The sequence below is a fragment of the Mustela nigripes genome, chromosome 7 (genome assembly GCF_022355385.1).
Source record: "Mustela nigripes isolate SB6536 chromosome 7, MUSNIG.SB6536, whole genome shotgun sequence".
Taxonomy (NCBI): Eukaryota; Metazoa; Chordata; class Mammalia; order Carnivora; family Mustelidae; genus Mustela; species Mustela nigripes.
Genome location: NC_081563.1, coordinates 117,548,333 through 117,570,277, shown reverse-complemented (window position 1 = coordinate 117,570,277; position 21,945 = coordinate 117,548,333). Strand labels below are relative to the sequence as shown.

The 21,945-nt window shown below is 47.9% G+C and overlaps 2 protein-coding genes across 15 annotated transcripts in view; one reads left to right on the top strand and one right to left on the bottom strand.

Moving 5' to 3' along the window:
- Positions 1-5,200, bottom strand: part of CEP250 (centrosomal protein 250) — a 51,989-nt gene extending 46,789 nt beyond the window's left edge. For 4 of the 14 annotated variants that reach the window (XM_059406871.1, XM_059406875.1, XM_059406872.1 and 1 more), the window contains exon 1: positions 4,448-5,187. In XM_059406871.1, the coding sequence (XP_059262854.1) occupies positions 4,448-4,810 (363 nt within the window). In that variant the 5' untranslated portion in view covers positions 4,811-5,187. Of the gene's footprint in view, positions 1-4,447 lie in introns of all 14 variants that reach the window. The other 10 variants (XM_059406877.1, XM_059406882.1, XM_059406880.1 and 7 more) reach the window with 6 other exon arrangements.
- An 11,371-nt stretch (positions 5,201-16,571) lies between these two features.
- On the top strand, positions 16,572-21,002 carry GDF5 (growth differentiation factor 5). Its single transcript, XM_059407974.1, has 2 exons — positions 16,572-17,483; positions 19,614-21,002. The coding sequence occupies exons 1-2, from the start codon at positions 16,856-16,858 to the stop codon at positions 20,486-20,488; spliced, it is 1,503 nt and encodes a 500-aa protein (XP_059263957.1). The 5' UTR covers positions 16,572-16,855; the 3' UTR covers positions 20,489-21,002.
- The last annotated feature ends 943 nt before the right edge of the window (positions 21,003-21,945 follow it).

Genomic DNA, 21,945 nt, shown 5'->3' with positions numbered 1-21,945 from the left:
TATATATATATATATATATATATATATATATATATATATACACTACGCAGCCATCAAAAGAAATGAAATCTTGCCATTTGCAATGGCGTGGAAAGAACTAGAGGGTATTACACTGAGCAAAATAAGTCAATCACAGATAGACAATTATCACATGATCTCCCTGATATGAGGAATTTGAGAGGCAGGGCGGGGGTTATAGGGGGTAGGGAAGGAAAAAATGAAACAAGATGGGATCAGGAGGGAGACAAACTATAAGAAACTGTTAATCTCACAAAACAAACTGAGGGTTGCTGCGGGGAGGGAGGGAGGGAGAGGGTGGTTCGGTTATGGACATTGGGGAGGGTATATGCTATGGTGCGTGCTGTGAAGCGTGTAAGCCTGATGATTCACAGACCTGTACCCCTGGGGCAAATTATACATTATATGTTAATAAAAATAACTTTTAAAAAAATCATGGATTTTTTGGATTCCATGGATTGGAATCATGGATGCTGCCAATTTTGAGCAGTTTCTTCAAGAGAGCATCAGAGTGAATGGAAAACCTGGGAATCTCCGTAAACCAGAGCAAGATGGCTGTTAATTTCTGAGGTGCCTTTTTCCAAGAAGTATTTGAAATATCCCACCACAAAATATTTGGAGGAGAATAATCTACGTGATTAGTTGCATTGCCTCCATATTTACCACGATAGGGGAAGATGAGGATTAAAATTCATTTACCTGGAATATTTTGTATGAGTTCTTGAATAAAACTTGGGAAGCAAAAAAAAAAAAAGCTTGTGGCCCCATCCATAAACCTCCCATGAGAGGCCTCTCTCTTTTTTCCTCCCACCTCTCTGGCTTCTCCCTTTAGTCTCCTTTGCTGGTTTCTCATGTCCCCAAGGTTGGAGGCCCTAGGGCTCAGGCTTCTGGCCTCTCCTCCATCTACATTCATTTCCGGGGCAACCTCATCCTCATCAGTTTCCTGACTTAAAATAGCACCTAGAGGGGCACCTGGGTGGCTCAGTGGGTTAAAGCCTCTGCCTTTGGCTCAGGTCATGATCCCAGGGTCCTGGGATCGAGTCCCGCATCGGGCTCTCTGCTCAGTGGGGAGCCTGCTTCCTCCTCTCTCTCTGCCTGCCTCTCTGCCTAGTTGTGATCTCTGTCAAATAAATAAATAAAAATTAAAAAAAATAGCACCTAGATATCCATGAATCCCATGTTAGGTCTCCAAGCTACACTTCCCTCTGAATCTTTACACTCCTAGACTAAGTCCAGACACCGGTTTAACTTCTCCACATGGGTGTCTAAGAGGCATCTCAAAGTTAACCTGTCCAAAAGTGGACTTCTGCTCCTGCAATCTTCCCCATTTCAGTATATGGCAATGCCATCCTTCTGGAGCCTCAAGCCCAAAGCCTATGGTCATATTTACTCCATTCTTCCACACCCTATAACCAATCTATCGGCAAACCTGTTGGCTCTACCAGATGCTATCACTTTTCAACCTCTCACTACCACCATCCCAAGCCAAGGCACTCTCTTGCCTGGTGTGGTGGCTTTAAGGGACACCCACAAATTCTTTGATATTTCTTCCTTCAAGAGGCAGAGCCTAATTCTCTCTCCTTGGGTAGGAACTGGAATAAAGTTAATGAAGCTGAATAAAGTAGAAATGACTTCTAAGAAAAGGTCATAAAAGGCACTATGGCCTCTCTCTCTCTCTCTCTTTTTACTCTCCCCACCAGGTCCTGAGAACACTCAGGCAGCTCTGTGAAAAAGGCCCTGCAGCAAGGAAACATCTTGGGAGCAAAGCAGCCAGGAACCTGACTGCCATCTCCTGAGAGGGTCCTGAGAAACCCTAGGCCAGAAACACCCGGCTAAATTGCTCTTAGATTCTTTTTTTTAAGATTTTAAAATTTATTTTGAGAGAGAGGGAAAGAGAAAGAGAGAGCATGAGCGGGAGAGGCAGAGGGCATGGGAGAGAGAATCCCAAGCAAGGAATCCAGTGCAGGGCTGGATCCCATAACCCTAAGATTAGGACCCGAGCCAAAACCAAGAGTCGGACACTTAACCTGACTGTGCCCTGCTCCTAGATTTCTAATTTACAATTGTGTGAGATAACGATTGCTATTTCAAGCTGCTAAATTTGGGGGTGTTTTCTTGCCCAGTGATAAAGAATTAATACATCTGGATTACTGGAAAAGCTTCCTAGACTGTTGTAATGCTACCACCCCTGACTTTAGAATTTGTTCTATCTCAACAGAGTATTCAGAGGGATCTTTTAAAACAGTGACAGATTGGGACGCCTGGGTGGCTCAGTGGATTAAAGCCTCTGCCTTCGGCTTAGGTCATGATTCCAGAGTCCTGGGAGGGAGCCCTGGGATCGAGCCCCGCATCGAGCTCTCTGCTCGGCCGGAAGCCGGCTTCCCCCTCTCTCTCTGCCTGCCTCTCTGCCTACTTGTGATCTCTGTCTGTCAGATGAATAGATAAAATCTTTAAAAATAAATAAATAAATAAAACGGTGACAGATTATGCAACTCAGAACCCTCCAATGGCTACTCAGAGGAAAATCCAAAATCATGTTCATGGCCCCGAGGCTCCTAATTATTTGATCCCAGCCTCCAATGGTTCTAATTCCATTTCCTACTCCTCTCCAGTCACACAGCCTTCCTCGAGGCATGTGCTTGGAACACACCAAGACACCCACTCATTTCTGGGCCTCTTCCTCCAATTATCTTCTTGATTCGCTCACTCCCTTACCACCTTCAGATCTCTGTTCAAGTGTTACCTTCTCAGTTAAAGTTGTTCCCTAACCTCCAAATATAAAATATCACCACTCCTCCACACACTGGTATTTCTATTTACCTTATAACGTGCTGTCGCTATCTGATTATTATGTGTAATATACTGATCAGAATGTAAATTTCCCAAGTACAAGAATAGTTTTATTGACTGTTATATTCCCAGCTCCTAAAACAGTGCCTGGTATAGAGTAGGAACACATTAAATATTCGACTGACCGAATGAAAGAATATAAGGGCATTAGGTATCGTGATCCACATCATCAATGGTCTTACAAAACGCTCACAGCTCTATAACCTTCTAAAAAGCAAAAAAAGGATCATGTGGCTTATATAGCATTTTACTTTCTCAAAACAATTACCTGCAATCTTCACCAAAAAACCCTTTGAGGTAAGATCATTGTCTTCATTTTGCAGACAAGAAAAATAACGCTCAGAAAATGGAAGGGATATAAATGACCGGTAGCCAAGCAAGCATGAAACCCCAATCTGCTTCCAAACTCCAGGCTTAATCCATTACATTAAGCTGCCTCATAAATCATGAACTATGAAATCACAGCTCTGTGAGGGGTACTTTCTAAAGCCTGTGAAATGATGAGGTCTAGGTCTGCAGCTCTCTGATGGAAAAGGAGCAAAGAAAGGTAGAGTGTGCCTGAGGAACATAGGGCAGGAAGTAGGTTCTGGCCGGGATTTTGTCCCAATCTCACTCCCTATATTTGGGGATATCAAATCTTCTTTCCAAGCCCTCTCAGTCAAAATGCACATCATAACCGTGCCCACCATAACACACGGGGTTAAAGTAAAAACCAATTCAATAGACATTTATCAAACCCAAAGGCAATCCAGTGAAATTATCACATGCTCTGGGGATTCACAGACTAGAATTCACCTCCCAGCTCCACTCACTAATTAGTTGTGGAACTCTGGGCAAAATGATCTACGAATGCCTCAGTTTCTTCATGCATAAAATGTGAAGACATAGAACCCACTTTATGAAATTGCTGTGAGGATTAAACGGGCCTTCACCTGTAATACATTTAGTGGCACTCGACACTTCGTGACTATTTAGGAAATCTTAGTGTCATCATGTGCCAGGCTCTGTTATCTAGAGACAAAAGGCAAGGCATAATATCCCAAGTGCACGGGTGTACAAGTGGCCAGGAAAATAAATCCGTGCAACGAGTTCAAAAACCAAGCAGTGGAATTAACAGCGCCTGCAGAAAGCGGCTGGGAAATGTTTCCAAGGAAGTGATACTTGAGTCGGGTCGCGGAGAGCCAGAGTTCCGGAGCGGGGCGGTGGGTGCGACTGGGCTTTAGGACAGATCACGTGCAAAGCCCCAAGGACAGAGGGAGTCGCAAAATTCTGGGAGCCGGGAGCGAGACGCGCGCAGGACGAAGAGCACAGCGCCTTTTCCTGACACCTCCGGACCCGGCAGCTGCGGATACGGGGGTCGGGAAGATCCCTTTCTGCGCGGAGTGGTGGCCGCGGCTGGAGGCGTAGGCAAGGGGCCGGAATCCCTAGGACGGGTCCCAGACCCGCTCTGGGCCTCGGGTTCGTCCCGGGGAATGGGAAGCCGCTGCTCGAACGGGATTCCCTGAGGCGCCCTCTTCGGGAGCGTCTCCGGACCTCGGACCGTTAACCCGGGCACCTCCCGCCTGCCCTTAGGCCCCACCTCACCACGCTCGGCTCCCGCGATTTCCAGCGTGATCCTCAGCACGGGAGCGGGAGATGCAGCCACTAAGGCCCGGCCGGGGGCGGGAGCCCAGCCCCGGGTCCCGGCCAAGACCCCGCCCCCCCGACTCCGGCCGGGGCGGCGAGCCCCGCCCCCGGAGCCTGGATCCCGTAGTCGGATTGCGCCGCTTCGGGGGCTGCCGCCATGTTGAGTACTGGCATCCGACTTACTGGAGTGGCCCAGAAGGAACAGTGGGATTACATTAAGAGATGAAAGAGTCCCTGGCCAGAGATGACGACAGCCAGGGGTGCTGAATTCGAGTAAGGGAAGTCTTGGTAACTGAGAAATCTTGCCCTCAATCATCCCCGTTTTGGCTTCGGAGTTACACACTGCGCATGTGTCTGGGGCCTGGTTCTACGTGCGCCTGCTCACTGCTCCCCCCGACAAATCGGACTGCAACCCGCGCTTGGGTCTGGATAAAACGTGCTGGGAGACCAGTTCTTGCGTTTTTTCACATTCAGATCGCGAAGCCCCAAGCAGCCTCAGGCAACACGACACTTACAGCATACTCAGTGTTGTTCGGCCGCACAGCACTTTTTTGCGCACGTCTTGCACAGAGTGGCATCTGCGTGAATGTTTTAGTCCGGAGAACTGCAGTTTGTCTAATTTTCTGTGTAAACCTGACTTTCTCAAGGGAACTCGTTCTTAACCTGTATGACCCACTGTTATTTCGTAGCGTTTTGTGCTTAAATTATGAATGCATTATCATCCAAAACATCTTAGAAAAGTAAACTTCATTTACCTGTCTCTTTTACATTCAGTGGTTCTAAATTTTTAGTTGGGATTAAAAAAAAAAAAAATCAGGGATCTTTTTAAAATGCAAAGTCTTGAGTGTGACATCCCTAGAGTGTGAGTAAACCAAGGGTGAAACCCCAGGATCTGCATGTTGGCAAATACCTTAGGTGATACATCAGGGACACATTTGAGCAGCGCCGATAAGGCTGTGTATCTCTAGCACTCAGCACAATCCCTGGTACAAAACAGGTGCTCAGTAAGTGCTGAGTGAATAGTTGAATGGATGAATGGACAGTAGGAGTGAAACACAATCTGCAGCCAAAAGAACCTGACAAGGAAACACTTCGATAAGTGTATCTTTTCTCCTATAAGAACAGAAAAAGTTCTCAACGGTTACTTTGAGAAAAAAAGTAAGTGGAGGGCAGGAGGGAGGAGGGGGAGGACCAGGACTCTGAAAGGCAAACTAGGGAGAAAAGAAGAAACATCCAAGACACTGGACAGAGAAAAAGATGCAAAGAATCAGTGGTGTGGGAATCCACCCCAGGCAAATACTCCTGCAATGGGAACTGTGCAAGAATGTTCACTACAACAATATTTGGAATGGAGAGAAAAGAAACAACCTCTTTGCCTCAGGGTCTTTGCATATACTATGCCTTCTACCTAGACCGCCCCCCCCCCCAGGTTTAACTGATACCTTTCCCTCCTTCAGGCCTCAGCTTAGATGATACTTCCTCAGCTAGATCTTCCGTGACCATGTTATTCAATATAATATCCTATCATTTTTAAAAAAGATTATTTATTTGACAGACAGAGATCACAAGTAGGCAGAGAGGCAGGCAGAGAGAGAGAGAGAGGAGGAAGCAGGCTCCTGGCCAAGCAGAGACCCTGATGTGAGGCTCGATCCCAGGACCCTGGCATCATGACCTGAGCCAAAGGCAGAGGCTTTAACCCACTGAGCCACCCAGGCGCCCCTATCCTATCATTTTCTATCACAGTACTCTGTTTCTTTCATAACATTTCCCACTTACTATCATTTTTTGTTGACTTACTATCTTTCTCCACCTTAAAAGTTTAAGCTTCACGAGGCGAGGAAACTAGATCTGACTTATTCCCAGCAGTTAGCACAGAGCCTGATACATGGTAGGTGTTAAATAAGCATCCATTGAATGAATGAATCAAGTCAGCCTCAGTATTACAAAGATTGATAACGTAAAATTCATCAGCAAACTATTCAATATGTTTAAAGACCATGAGGAGTGAATACAGGTTTCATACTACCAGTAAAGGGTAAATGTAGTAGAAGGGATTAAAACCAAAGCAATCTCAGTCTTTGCAAAGGGGGGATTTGTTTATTCATTCCCTTGTTTGTTTATTCATTCACCCAGCAAAAGAGAAAGTTGGAAATTGTATCAAAACATAAAGTAGTACAACTGGGTATTTTGTCTGGGCCAGAGCAGAAAGTGGAGTTCAGTGATGTGTGAAGGTGGTTAATATTCCCCCCGGCCAGAGGTTCTCCAGACTTAGAGAATACATCGGCCTTCAAATGTTCTTCAAAGTGCCAAGAAATTTTGGGACAAGCAAACGAATAATCATACACATCACTTGAATTGCTTGAGGCCCTAGTGCCGTCTGAGGAAAGAATTAATCCATTTGGCTGTGTTGAATCTGTCTGACGAACCAGAGTAGGGAGAGGTCCTCAAAGGAGCCTGCACTGAAGGGAGAGAAGATGGATCTGTGGAAAGAAAACCAGCATTGGTTCCCTTCAGGTGAACTGGGCTTCTTTCTTTATGCTCCAAATTATATCTCTGGAACATGCTTTGTATCCTAACTCTCTCCTGGGGCTAAAATATGGATCATGCACCCCAGCCTTGCTTGTTATTTATAGATATTCTCCCTATTCCATGCCAAGAGGCTGCCTGCACTGACTGACTTTCTTTCTTTTTAGAATTATATATGTGAAATTTCAAAGTGAGGTGCTAAAAAAAAAAAAAACAACACCTTTTTCCCCTAACAGCCTAAAATCTATTTTAAAGGGTTTTTTTTTTTTTTAAGATTTTATTTATTCACTTGACAGACAGAGATCACAAGTAGGCAGAGAGGCAGGCAGAGAGAGAGAGAGGAGGAAGCAGGCTCCCCACTGAGCAGAGAGCCTGATGCAGGGCTCGGTCGCAGGACCCCGAGATCAGGACCTGAGTGGAAGGCAGAGGATTAACCCACTGAGCCACCCAGGGGTCCCTATTTTAAAGTTCTTAAATCCCTTATCTATGGGGTTAAGAGAGCAGAGGATAGAGAAGTTGTGTGGAGCTATTTCTGGCTGTGAGTCCCCACCCTTCTTGGAGAAGATTTAACTGCTCTAAACAGGTGATTGAAAGAGGGAACTTCCAGAAGGGTCTGAGGTGCCAAATCTATCCCCCATTGCAGTTGGAGAACACAGGGACTCGATCTTCCTCCTGCCTGGGAAATCTAGCAAAAAGAGACAAGTCTGATAACTGCTTTGGTGGCAGACCCAGGAGAGTGCTGCTGTGTTGGAGTTGGCCTGCTCTCCCAGAATTTGTCAGGGAATGTTTTGTTTGTTTGTTTTCTGGGTGCGGGTGCAGAGGGAGGGAAAGAGAGAATCTTAAGCAGGCTCCACTCCCAGCATGGAGCCAACTTGGGGCTCAACGTTACAGCTCTGAGATCACGACCTGAGCCAAAATCAAGAGTTGGCTGCTTAACTGAGCCTCGCAGGCACCCCGGGAAATGTTTTCTGTAGGCCAGATATGGGCTAAGTGAGAGAAAGCTTGAATAGGCCCATCCTGGCTCCTGTTCAGTAGGGCCTCCTAGAGGGAAAAAGAGACCCCAGAAGAATGAAGACAAATGACCACTGGCAACAGAGAGGCCTTTGCTAAGGGGGAATTCAGGACAGGGGCTCAGCAGGGAACCCCTAAAGAGCCTGTTAAAAGAACCCCATGAAGTTTTGATGATGGGCAGGAGCAGCTATAAACATCAGCCAGACCCGGAAAGCATAAAGCCAGCCACGTTATGGCTGTTCAAAGAGTTTAAAGAAGACTTTTGCCACTCCTTTCCCCATCTTCCTCTCCATGTCAACACCTCGAGCTGAGGATGACAGAGGGGAAGAAATTGAGGAAAAAATCCCAGCCATTCCTCCCTTTCTCACTCCAAGCCACCAGTCCGAAGCAGAGCTCGGGACACAAAAAGTATATAGTGTCTTACAGTAGATTGTGAACCACCTGCTGCTGCCCATCTGAGTCTACTCTTTCCTCATTAAACAGATATTGATTGAGCACCTACTATGTGCCAAATCCTGAATTAGACACTGGAAGAGACCCACAGATTAGTAATGCATGGACCCTGCCTAGAGCTTCAGCTCACGGACTCACATGGGAGTCAGGAAAATAACATGTTTCATACACACAGTGTGGTAAGTTTTGGAAGGAAGGAGTGGCTGCCTTCAGAGAGGTAGTGATGCCGTAACCTGATGGCAAAGGTTAAATCTGCTGTGCAGAGAAAGGCAGGAAGGGAATTCCAAGCAGTATGCATGTCACAGTAGTGTACAGGAGCCTACCATGTTAGGGGAATGCTGGGGGTTTCCTCCAGGAGCTCCTCTTGCTGATTCTGCCCCTAGGATTGTATGAATTTTCTTGGATTGGAGAATTATATATAAGACAGACCCTTTCATCTGCTGCAAATTTTCCCCCTGGTCCTGACCCTGCCGCAGGGGGCAAGTCTTATTCTAGTCCCGGCCCCTTCTTACTGACAAAGTCAAGTTCTAAGTAGCTAATTCATCCAAGCTTGACATTTTTCGAAGTGGGCGGCATCCTTCCACTGCCATTCCGGACTTGGGCAATAAAGGATGTTTGGTGACAGCTCCCATAGGACCAGGTCCTCTCCTTCTTCAAAAAAAAAAAAAAAAAAAAAAAAAAAAAAATGAGCCCTTACTTATATTTTAACCTGAGATTTTACCTACTGCCTCAGGTGTAACAGCAACTAAGCTCCAAGATTCAGACAGGAATCAGGTGGAGGAACATGGTGGAAAGAGCACTGGGCTTGGAGGCAGACATACTCACCTGGGGTTGAACTTGTGGCTCTGCCTTGTGTCCTTGAGGCCCTCTCTGAGCCTCAGATCTCTCAGCTACAAAACGGGGATACATAATACTTCTCTATTAGAATTTTATTTGCAACATAGGAGATAAGATGAGATGAAGGGAGGGAGGGAGGAGTAGAAGAACTCTAGCAAGAATCTGAGCTGGGTGGCTCAGTGGGTTAAGCTGCTGCCTTCGGCTCAGGTCATGATCTCAGAGTCCTGGGATCGAGCCCCCGCATCGGGCTCTCTGCTCAGCAGGGAGCCTGCTTCCTCCTCTCTCTTTGCCTGCCTCTGCCTGCTTGTGATCTCCGTCTGTCAAATAAATAAATAAAATCTTTAAAAAAAAAAAAAAAAAAGAATCTGAGCTTTCAGAGTTTAAGAATGACAATAAGGTTTTCACATCCCAAATATTAACTGTGGTTACCTCTAGGGACGGAGACCGGGGAGCTGTGTGAAAGGACTAATCTCTTTTAATTAAAAAGCTTTGGTATTGGAGTGACTGGGTGGCTCAGTTGGTTAAGCATCTGCCTTGGGCTCGGGTTGTGATCCCAGGGTCGTGGGATCGAGCCCCATATCTGACTCTCTGCTCAGTGGGAAGCCTGCTTCTCCCTCTCTCACTCCCCCTGCTTGTGTTCCCTCTCTCGCAGCGTCTTTCTGTCAAATGAATAAATAAAAAACCTTAAAAAAAAAGCTTTGGTATTGTTTGAATTTTTTTTTTTTTACAATAAGCATGAATTAATTTCGAATTAGAATATATTTGGTATGGATATCATACTTCAATAAAAAGTTTTTAAGGGGTGACTAGGTGACTCAGTCAGTTAAACATCTGCCCTTGGCTCAGGTCATAATTCCAGGGTCCTGGGTTCGAGTCCCACATCGGTCTCCTTGCTCAGCAGAGAGCCTGCTTCTCCCTCTGCCTGAGCTCTCTCTCTCTCTCTCGTGCTTGTGTTCTCTCTCTCTCTCTGACAAATAAATTAATAAAATCTTTTAAGTTTCTAAAAATATCTCATATTGTATAGAAAGTTATCCAGGAGACTGATAAGAGTGGTTGATTCCAGAAAAGACTAGAAGAACTGGGCTTTTCTGCCTATTCTTTTGTACTACTGTTCAAATTTTTTTTTATCACAAATTTGTATTATTTCTTTAAGATGTATAATTTTGAAGGGATTTTTAAATTACTTTTAAAACAAAAATATTTGAGATAAAGAATAAAAGTGAAAAATTATGGTTACTTTGCTCATGCCCCACACCTGCAACAGACAGAAACATACATACACCTACACACAGTTTCCAGACTATAGGAGTTGGCATGGGTGGACCTGTGACAGAAGGCCCTGGCTCTGACCAGATGCAGTTCCCGAGGAGCTCAGCTGGGGGAGCCATTGAGAGCTCACTAGGGGAGAGCCCCAAGGAGTGGCAGCTCCTGGGAAGTTTAAACAACGCAAACCAGAAAGGGAACGGGAGGATTATGTCACTCTGTTCTTTTGGGGCTCTCTGGGCTCCGTTGATGGGAACAGGTCAGGCTCCACAGATCAGAACAAACATGGAGGGTCAGGGACTCTGGGCCCTCTTCCCATCCAAAACCCTAGCATGTAGGGTGATACCACGAAAGATCAACCTTCCTTCTAGAGGGAAGAGCACTGGATTCTGAGTCCTGTGTCTGCGTTGAGTCCTGCCTCTAGCATTTCTATGTGATCTTGTGGCAGTCACTTCACTTCTCTGAGACTCAGTTTCCTCATTTGTAAACAAGGTTAGCATATTAACAACCGAATCCTTTTTTTTTTTTTTTTTAACTATAAATTATGGAGCACCTTACCGTATGCCGGTCACTGAAAGAAAGGTGCTTTGCATATGTAAATACAATTTAGTTCTAAAAAGAAGATATTTGGGTTCCATTGGTTAAGTGGCTGCCTTCAGCTCAGGTCATGGTCCCGGGGTCCTGGGATTGAGCCTCGCATTAGCCTGCTTGCTCAGCGGGGTTGGCTTCCTCTCACTCTGCCCCTCCCTGCTCTGTGCTCTCTCTCACTCTCCCTCAAATATATGAATAAAATATTTAAACATAAATAAATAAATAAATAAAGACATTTTTATCCTAATTTTATAGGCAAAGAAAGAGATCCAGGGGCGCCTGGGTGGCTCAGTGGGTTGAGCCTCTGCTTTCGGCTCAAGTCATGATCTCAGGGTCCTGGGATCGTGCCCCACATCGGGCTCTCTGCACAGCAGGGAGCCTGCCTCCCTATCTCTCTCTCTGCCTGCCTCTCTGCCTACTTGTGATCTTTCTGTCAAATAAATTAAAAAAAAAAAAAAAAAAACCAGATCCAGAGAAGTGATTTTTTAAAAAAGTAATCTCTATGCCCAATGTGGGACTCAGACTTAACAACCCCAGGATCAAGAGTTGTATGCTCTACTGATTGAGCCAGCCAGGTGCCCTTGGAAGTGATTTTTGAAAAAATATAGGTGAGGGAATGGCTGGGTGGCTCAGTCGGTTAAGTGTCCGTCTTTGGCTCAGGTCATGCTCTCAGGGTTCTGGGATTGAGCCCCACGTCAGGCTCCCTGTTCAGTGGGGAGCCTGCTTCTCCTCTCTCTTCTATTCCCCCCTGCTTGTGTTCTCTTTTTATCTCTCTCTCACACAAATAAATAAATAATCTTTAAAAAATTTTTTAAACTATAGATGATAGGTAACATTTATGTACTGCTTGCTATGCATGAGACACTGTTCTATGAACTTACAATTGATAACAATTCCATGAGGTAAGCATATTATTATTATTCTAATTTTATATAGTAGGAAATTGAGGCACAGAGAGATTAAATTATCCTAAGGTAACACAGCTGGTGAAATGGGGAGCCAGGAATTAAAGGTAGGTAGCCCGGCTCTTAATCATGTTACAGATCAGACTTTCCTTCTTAAAACTCTCCATTGGGTTTCCCAGCACAGTAAAGATAAAATTCAACATCCTTTCTCTGGCTTGCAAGGTCATGTTTGAAGTGGTCCTGACATTATCTTACTTCATCTCCTATCATTCTCCTGCTTGCTCACTCCACTTCAGCCATACCAAGTTCTCTTGGTTGGTAGATATGTGGAGCACATTCCTGCCTCAGGGCCTTTGCATATGCTGTTCCTCCCACCTGGAATGATCATTCTCCAGTCTTTTGCATGGCTCATTCCGTCACTATATCTAGATCTCTGCTCAAACTTCACCCCTACACAGAGACATTCCTATCTAAAACAGACATTCCTTTGACCCTACTTAATTTTTCTTCACAGCATTTAGAACTCTCCGTAATTATGCTTTTGTTTGCTGGTTTATCTGTCTCTTCCATTAGAATGAAAGCACAGACTTGGTTGTCTTGTCTAACTCAGTGCTCAGGTGTGGGATCTATCACATGATAGACACCCAACAGAGAGTTGCTGAATAATTAAGTCCATAAATGAATGAATATTCATGGGTACTGAATTGGCTAGAGGCACAGGCAGGATGCCAGCTGAGGCTAGAGGCTCTGCTGTAAGCCACTGTGCTTTGCCGGACTGGCTCTGTCCGTGATAGCATCACGGATATGAAACCACTGTAAGAACTGCTAAGTGCCTGAAAAAAGCAAAGGATTATTATTATTATTACTCAGTGCACTGTTTGCTCATCTGAGAAATGGGGATAATAATAATCTGCCCACCAACTTTAAGAGGATGTTTTGTGGACCGCCAATGAGATAATGGATGGGGAAACATACAGAAGTTAAAGGCTCTGCATGGCAGAGGGAACCATGAAGATTATTTCTATGCTGGTGGCTTCCCAAGGCTCCCGTCCTCTACCTCAAGTTTGACATTAATATTGCTGACAGGAGTAGGGGAGGTAGGGGGACATGGGAGACCAAGGGACTCTGCATCCCAGTAATTAAACATGTTGGACTGAAGTCCTGCCAACGGCAGCATCTGGTTGCAATTACCAGAGGGGACTGAAGTGATTAGTCACCTTTATAGTGAGAGCCACATGGGTCCCCTGGGTTCTTCCCTGGCGAGAGCCTTCTCATCAAGCTCGAGTCCCCTTTCCCTGCTCTCATCTCATTTCTGGAGTTCCCTGATATCCAAACAGTGGTCCCTACTCTGAGACTCTTCCCTGTCCCCAAAGTCCCAGCCCTGCTCTGAGACTCCTCCATGTTCCCAAAGTCCCAGGCCATTGGATGAAACCTTGACTGAGAGCCAGGAGTACCAGAATCACCCCACCACCCTTTTACATCTTCTTGTGTTTCTACGGACCAGGTTAGGATTCTTTGGCACAAAATGTGTCAAAGCAGGAATTCAGCTTAAAAAGCAATTTAACCTTTCTGAACTTCTCTTTCTTCATCTACAAAGCGCAGATACCAGGAACACCTTCATCGTGGGATTATTGGGAAGATAAGTAAGGTACAAAGTACAGTGGACTATGAGGGCCAGAGTCTCATTTATTTGACTACCTGTTTAATAAATAGTATCTATTATGAATATTTGTCAGGTGCTAGGCTGATACCTTTTATGATTCATTTAACTGAATCTCTGTAAACACCCTGGGAGGTGATACCGTCATGATCCTTGTTTAGGGTCTCAGAGAGGCTTAGAGGTTTCCAAAAATCATGCAATGCATGAAAGCATCTGCCAGAACCAGGATACCAAGCCAGCATGTCTCTAGGGGCCCTTACTCCTTATCAAACCATGTGCTGGGACATCTTTGTTGTTTGATTCATTCATCCCTTCATTTTGTCAAGTGCCTGATAAGGGGCAAGACAGAATTCCTTCCTTTAAGGAACTCAGAGTCCATCAGGGAAGTCATGACAGGTCCATAAGTCATTATACCTTGAGGTAGAAAATTATGGGCTTTTGTATATAAGGGCCACTTAGAGGTTTATTCATCCGTATCACACACACGGAGAATTTGCTATGTGCTGGACCCCGTGCCCAGCACTGGAGATAAGTGAGAGATAAATATAGTGCAGTCTAGACATCATCTAATGGGGGAGACAGAAATTTCAATAAATTATTTCAGTTGTCAGGGATTAAGTTATGATTTTAAAAACATGGGAGGGGTGCCTGGGTGGCTCAGTGGGTTAAAGCCTCTGCCTCCAGCTCAGGTCATGATCCCAGGGTCCTGGGATCGAGCCCTACATTGGGCTCTCTGCTCAGTGGGGAGCCTGCTTCCCCCTCTCTCTCTTCCTGCTTCTCTGACTATTTGTGATCTCTGTCTGCCAAATAAATAAATAAATCTTTAAAAATTAAAAAAAAATTTAAAAATCAAAACATGGGGAAAAGGTACATACACAGAGTAGAAGAGATAAACTGTTCAAAACAGGGGGCAGAGGCAGGACTGGGTAAGGTCTGAGCTGCCAAAGCAGGCAGGAGCACAGAGGTAGGATGGCAATTCAGAAGTGCATATTTTCTGGTGGATGAGGGAAGGCTTCCTGGAGGAGAGGGTACATGAGCTGGCACTTTTCCATAGGTAAGTTTTAGAGAGGGGGAGCTTTGGAACAGAGAGATCCTGGATGTCTAGAAGCCAGTTACCAGGTAATTATAGTAGAACAGGTGGTGAGGACCGAGATAGTGAGGCAGTGGGGGATGGACAGGAGGGAGGAATGTCAGAGATGACTGCTTCAGTGTGGGCAAGCCAAAGGGAAACCGAGTATTGTGAATGTGGGCAATTGGGGGTGGGGGAGAGTAATGAATTCAGCTCTTTCTTTAAGCTGCCCCAAAGAATGTCTGATGGTGCTTTGGTCCTCTGAGATGGGGAGTTGGAGCTCTACAGGGTATGAGGGCCCAGGAGCACACAGAAAGCTTGAAATGGCCAAGTTATGCTGCTGTGCTCTGAAGGTCAGTGAGGATCCAGGAGCATCATTATGAAAAGGCTGGTCAAGCACCTGGACACTCTAGCCCTGTCTCAACCTTCATTCATCAAACACTCGCTGAGTTTCTACTCTGTGCCAGATCATGCTGAGAAACCAATCTGGTGACCTTAGAGTGAGAACAGATCCCCATTAAGCAGGCTCAAAGGATCTCAGATTAAGAGGGAAGCTTTCCTGATTACTCCTTCTACGCTGCTTCCTACAGTGTGACAAGTGTCATGGCGACAGGTACAAGAAGGGGTAGTTTGTCCTATCTGGGGATCAGGGAGGGCTTCCCAGAGGAGGTGGATTTTCAGCTGAAGCTCTCAGGATGAGGAGGACTTCCTCCAGTTGTGGGAGCTGATATTTCAGGTGAAGGGAACAGCTTCTCCCCAGGAGTCCTGCTGAAACTCTGACTTTTTCCAGAGCTACCTGAAAAACATCAAGGGGGATGTCATTTTTCCAGTGTCCTGCAGGGGCCGCTGCTGCCCTAGGCTGAGGCTGCAGCCTCTGGGCTCAGCCAGTCCTTCCCAACAGAACTCAGGCATCTGTCTTGGCTGGGGTGGTAGTGAGGTACACCCCAGACCTGCCTCCATCGAAGGAATGGGCTTGGGGGTGGCAGTGCCCCCTGAAGCCTGAAGAAATCATCTGAACTCCATCAGTGGCACTCGAGGGGAGGGGTGCAGTGGGGACAGACATTTTTTTGTCTCTGGGTCACCACAAGTTTATTAAAATAAAAGCAACTGTGGGTAAATGCTGCCCTCTGTGCTGCCCCCCCAACAACAAATCAGGCCCCAGACTAGACGCAGGGGTTGAAACTGCTTTAAAACACCCCAAGGACTTAACTGAAAACCCACACTCCCCATGCTTCTGGGGCTTAAGATCTTGAGCTCATTCCTTAGTATCTCTCCTCAGGAAGGTGGGGTGGGCTGCCCCTGGAGGTGGAGGTGAAGACCCCCTGAGTCTGCTCCATGGGCTGAGAGGCCCCCTAAGCCTAGAGCCCTGCCGCGGGGCTCTGTGCCAAGAGCCCCCCGTGAGCCATGGCCTCGAAAGGGCAGCGGTGATTTTTTTCACATAAATATATCGCACTTAAATGAGTTTAGACAGCATGACATCAGAGAGTAATTAAATTGGTTTGGGTTGGAATTCCGTTTCCAATTCCTGAGTTCAGGTTTGTAAAAGATTTTTCTGAGCACCTGCAGGCATGTGTGTGTGTGTGTGTGTGTGTGTGTGCATGTGTGTGTGTGTGAAGTATTTTCACTGGAAAGGATTCAAAACTTAAAAAAAAAAAAAAAAACTGGAGCACACAGGCAGCATTACGCCATTCTTCCTTCTTGGAAAAATCCCTCAGCCTTATACAAGCCTCCTTCAAGCCCTCAGTCAGTTGTGCAGGAGAAAGGGGGCGGTCGGCTTTCTCCTTTCAAGAACGAGTTATTTTCAGCTGCTGACTGGAGACGGTGCACGTCTGGATACGAGAGCATTTCCACTATGGGACTGGATACAAACACACGCCCGGCAGACTTAAAGAGTCTCAGACTGAGGAGAAAGCCTTTCCTTCTGCTGCTCCCGCTGCTGCCGCTGCTTTTGAGGGTCCACTCCGTTCATGGTTTTTCCTGCCAGACCAGAGTCACCTTCGCTGCTGCCGTCCTTCTCTCTGGTGTCATTCAGAGGCTGGCCAGAGGATGAGACTCCCCAAACTCCTCACTTTCTTGCTTTGGCACCTGGCTTGGCTGGACCTGGAAATCATCTGCACTGTGTTGGGTGCCCCTGACTTGGGCCAGAGACCCCAGGGGGCCAGGCCAGGCTTGGCCAAAGCAGAAGCCAAGGAGAGGCCCCCTCTGGCCCGGAGCATCTTTAGGCCAGGGGGTCACAGCTATGGTGGGGGGGCCGCCGCCAATGCCAGGGCAAAGGGGGGCACCGGGCAGACAGGAGGCCTGACACAGCCCAAGAAGGATGAACCCAAAAAGCTGCCCCCAAGATCGGGCGGCCCTGAACCCAAGCCAGGACACCCTCCCCAGACAAGGCAGGCGGCAACGCGGACAGTGACCCCAAAAGGACAGCTTCCTGGGGGTAAGGCACCTCCAAAGGCAGGATCTGTCCCCAGCCCCTTCCTGCTGAAGAAGGCCAGGGAGACCAGGCCCCCTCAAGAGCCCGAGGAGCCGTTCCGCCCGCCCCCCATCACGCCCCACGAGTACATGCTCTCGCTGTACAGGACACTGTCTGATGCTGACAGAAAGGGAGGCAACAGCAGCGTGAAGTTGGAGGCTGGCCTGGCCAACACCATCACCAGCTTTATTGACAAAGGGCAAGGTGAGGGGGTGGGGTGGCAGGGGCTCGGCTGAGAGGGAGGGGCATCTGCATGCGTGGAGGGGCCTTTCAGAGCCCCGACTCTGCTGCACCGGTGGGAGAGACTGTGTGCATCGGCCTGGGGTGGTGTCTGGGACTTACCTCCCACATGCCCGGTCCCAGGCCGGGTCAGAGCCAATGCCTGCAAGGTGCAGAGGGGGTTACTGAAGCCCGGACAGGAGACAAGACCTGCCAGTTGGTGGCAGAGTTGGGGACCACACTTTAAGACTCCTACCAGGCCATGCTCTGTTCCAAGGTGGGTTGGCCAGACTTTCCAGGCTCCAGAGGTTTGTAGGTTTTCCCAGATGGCAGGGAGAGAAGTTACTCTCCAGTTACCCGTGGTTCTGCAAATTTGCCTTCAGGTTAGGGGACAGAGGAGGTGGGATGGGTGAAGGCAGTAAATGGGACATCTTGGAATCATGGAATGACATTTAAATATATGGTGTGGGGTGTGGCAGACTTAGGGTCTAACTTGCAATGTGACCTTGAGAGAGTTCTTTTTCCCTTTGAGGCCTCGGTTTCCCCATCTGCACAACTCGATGGTGGGGATGGACTGGGTGATTTCTGAGAGTCCTTCAAAAATGAACACTTTATGTCCTGTCCTAAACACAGATCATTTTTATCATCAACCCGGGAGGGTATCCATTCCCCTCACCTCACTCTATGTTCACCTAGCATTACTGTTTTGGCTTTTCCCTCTCCACTTGCTGTGTGATCTCAGCAAGACTCTTCCCTTCTCAGGGCCTCAGTTTCCCTGTAAGTGTGAAGAGGGAGATGGATTACTCATTGCCAGGGTTGCTCATAGCTCTTATGCTCTGGTTCTGGGAGGCTTAGGACTTCGGCTGGCAGGGTGGGGGAGGGGCCAGAGATGGGGAGAGGCTCCTCATTAGAGCTGGCCTGTGGGGGAATGACAGGGTGGGAGGAAGCGGGAGGCAGCAGGTCTGGCTGGGGTGGGGGAGGTGGCCTGGCTGCCTGCCCAGCAAGGGAAAGCTGTGACCCCTTGGGGGCTCATAAAATAAGTCCTTGTGCCCCCCAGCTCTAAGGGAGCTTGCAGAGGGGGAGATGGGGAGTTTAAAGGCCTAATTAGTCACCTTCTAGAGCAATGTATGAATGCTTCCCAATGGCAAATTGGTATTTAGGAAGGAGGGCATGCTGATTTGGACACACTACAGAGTTTCTCTCTCTCTCTCTCTCTCTCTCTCACACACACACACACACACACACATACAGCCTTGTATTTATACATATATGCTGAATAACACACATGTACACATGTAAAACACACCTTCTTACATGTACATACAGCATCATCTTACACACACACACATATATATACATATCCTTCAAATATTCACACGAGCACAATCATACACACTCGTCACTCACTATACTTTACCTTTTGTATTCACATTTAAGCCCAATTGTATGCTCACACACACGCGCACACACACACACACACACACACACACCCTAGCTGTCACTCACACACACGCTCATACACCCAGCAGGGTAAGACATGCACACAACAAGATCATTAGACTAGGAAGCCGGGGAAATTGGATTGTCACTTGCCCTCCTGTGCCGCATCTGTAGAATGAGAACACCAAGATCTTCCTTAAGGTGTAGTGGGAGTAGCTCAGGGTTGGGTATAAAAAGTTCTAGACTATAGTTCCAGTTCTAATCCTCTCAGACTTCGGTTCTTCTCTGGAAAAAATAGGGCTCATTATAATACCCATCTATCTCTCCTATGAGATATCATATAAGATAAAAAAGAGATGGGGAGGGAGATGAAGCAGCAGTTCTAAGGCTGAGGCATGTCTGATATGCATTGTCCTTGACACAAACACCCAGAACTGCTCAAATCACCACAGTCACATCTATGGAGCAACAACCCTACTTGCTCTGCCGTTTAGGAAGCTCCCTTATTTTGAAAAAGGCTCTCAGTGGTTTGGGTCTTGGCCTCTGTCAGAGTAGGGGAGAGGTTAAAGAAAGCTGTCTCCAGAGCAGAGAGAGCCGTGGCCCTCCCCTGAGGCCCCAAGGTGGCTGGCTTTCTTGGTGAGGTTGCAGGGAATGACTTCTGGGTGTTCTCTCTAGATGACCGAGGTCCTGTGGTCAGAAAGCAGAGGTACGTGTTTGACATTAGTGCCCTGGAGAAGGATGGGCTGCTAGGGGCCGAGCTGCGGATCTTGCGGAAGAAGCCCTCGGACACGGCCAAGCCAGTGGCCCCCGGCATCGGGCGGGCTGCCCAGCTGAAGCTGTCCAGCTGCCCCAGCGGCCGGCAGCCGGCAGCCTTGCTGGATGTGCGCTCCGTGCCAGGCCTGGACGGATCTGGCTGGGAGGTGTTCGACATCTGGAAGCTCTTCCGAAACTTTAAGAACTCGGCCCAGCTGTGCCTGGAGCTGGAGGCCTGGGAACGGGGCCGGGCCGTGGACCTCCGTGGCCTGGGCTTTGACCGGGCTGCCAGGCAGGTCCACGAGAAGGCCCTGTTCCTGGTATTTGGCCGCACCAAGAAACGGGACCTGTTCTTTAATGAGATTAAGGCCCGCTCGGGTCAAGATGATAAGACTGTGTATGAGTACCTGTTCAGCCAGCGGCGAAAAAGGCGGGCCCCGCTGGCCACGCGCCAGGGCAAACGGCCCAGCAAGAACCCCAAGGCCCGCTGCAGTCGGAAGGCGCTGCATGTCAACTTCAAGGACATGGGCTGGGATGACTGGATCATTGCACCGCTTGAGTACGAGGCCTTCCACTGCGAGGGGCTATGTGAGTTCCCCTTGCGCTCCCACCTGGAGCCCACGAACCATGCAGTCATCCAGACCCTGATGAACTCCATGGACCCCGAGTCTACACCGCCAACCTGCTGTGTGCCCACACGACTGAGTCCCATCAGCATCCTCTTCATTGACTCTGCCAACAACGTGGTCTATAAGCAGTATGAGGACATGGTCGTGGAGTCTTGTGGCTGCAGGTAGCAGCACTGGCCCGCTGTCTTCCTGGGTGGCATGTCCCAGAATGCTGGTCACAAAAGCCCGTCCCTGCACTCCTGGAATCAGAGAACCTGGGAAGCAGCAGCCAGAAGCTTCTACACCGTCTGCATGATAGGGGGTTCCCAACAGCCTTGCTCTTACTCTCTGAGTGGGACTGGGTTCAAGGTTCCCTTCTAGCTCCAAGTCCCCTTGTCTGAGGATTTCTGCCCTTCTACTGCTCTGACTGGCAGGGACAGACCCAGGGAGACAGACTCTGAATGGGACTGAGACCCAGGAGACCTTGCTTTCCAATGAGACTCAGCCCTCAACCTCTCCTTACCTGGGCCTTTCTGGTTTCCAGACTTTCCAGGGAGGGCTCCTCCTGGGAGGGCCCACAGGTGCCGCCCTCTCTTTTGAATCACCATTGTGCCTGGTGACTTCCTGCCGCTGGGGCAAATGAGATGCTGATTGGGCAGGGGTGGGCAGGAGGGGGTAAGGGCTTGGGCCGGGGTGAGGAGTGTGAGGCTGTTAGACTGTTAGATGAAAATGTACATTGACGAGATAAAAAGCAAAACTGTTACTAAAACTGTGGCAAATTTCTTGCTTACTCCAGGGGACCTGGTGACCCCTCAAAGAATGACTGACCCAGGGAAGGGAGGTGCATTGCCTGAAGCAAAATGGGAGGGTACAGGCTGAGTAGGGCCAATGGCTACCTCTAACCCCATTCCCGTTCCTTCCAAAGACCCGTTGGTCTGGAGCTCTTGTCTGCTCCTCTGGGGCCTGGCAACAGATTTGACATTCCTTAGTCGAGCTTGTTGCCTCTGAAATGGATTCCTACATGGGAGGGAAATTGGGAAATTCATTTCCTCTAAAATCATCCCCACTTCATTCACCTATTTGCACCCCACTCCCCCACATATTCACCATTTAGAGAGCCCTCTACCTTTCAGTGGGGAACTTGGGCTGCCAGGGATCTCCTCCTCCCCGTTGGGGCATCTTCTTTTTGCCACTGACCACTGTTCCTTGAACCATCTTGTCTGTGGCCCTGCTACCCTCCAGTTTGACAGCTTTACCAGTCCTCCTGCTCATCAATCACCTCCTACCCATCACTCCACCTCTAGAAACAGCTGCAGTCCCTCCCTTTCACATTATATATTATACATATACCTAATCATATATTAGATAAGTAACCTCCCCACTAACCTTAGACAGACCAATGCCAGACACATCCTGACAATGTTTCCAGCTTGGCCCAGAGGAGATGCCCACTTCCCTTTAACCACTAGAATCCATAGGGGGCATGAGGCATGAACGCTTGGGAGGGGAACAGAGCTCTTTGGTTGGTTGGGAAATTTGGGCATGCAAATCTTTGTTCTAAGGGCTCTGGACCAGACTCTGCCTGGCTGCAGAGAGGGAGGACCAGGGGAAGGGAGTCTAGGCCTCTGCTTCCCACCCAGAGGGCC

What these genes read in the sequence shown, in the direction of transcription:
- GDF5 (XM_059407974.1), top strand. Translation starts at nt 16,856, where the DNA reads ATGAGACTCCCCAAACTCCTCACTTTCTTGCTTTGGCACCTGGCTTGG. An exon ending in CTTTATTGACAAAGGGCAAG is followed by an intron (nt 17,484 to 19,613) that starts GTGAGGGGGTGG and finishes TGTTCTCTCTAG; the next exon opens with ATGACCGAGGTCCTGTGGTC.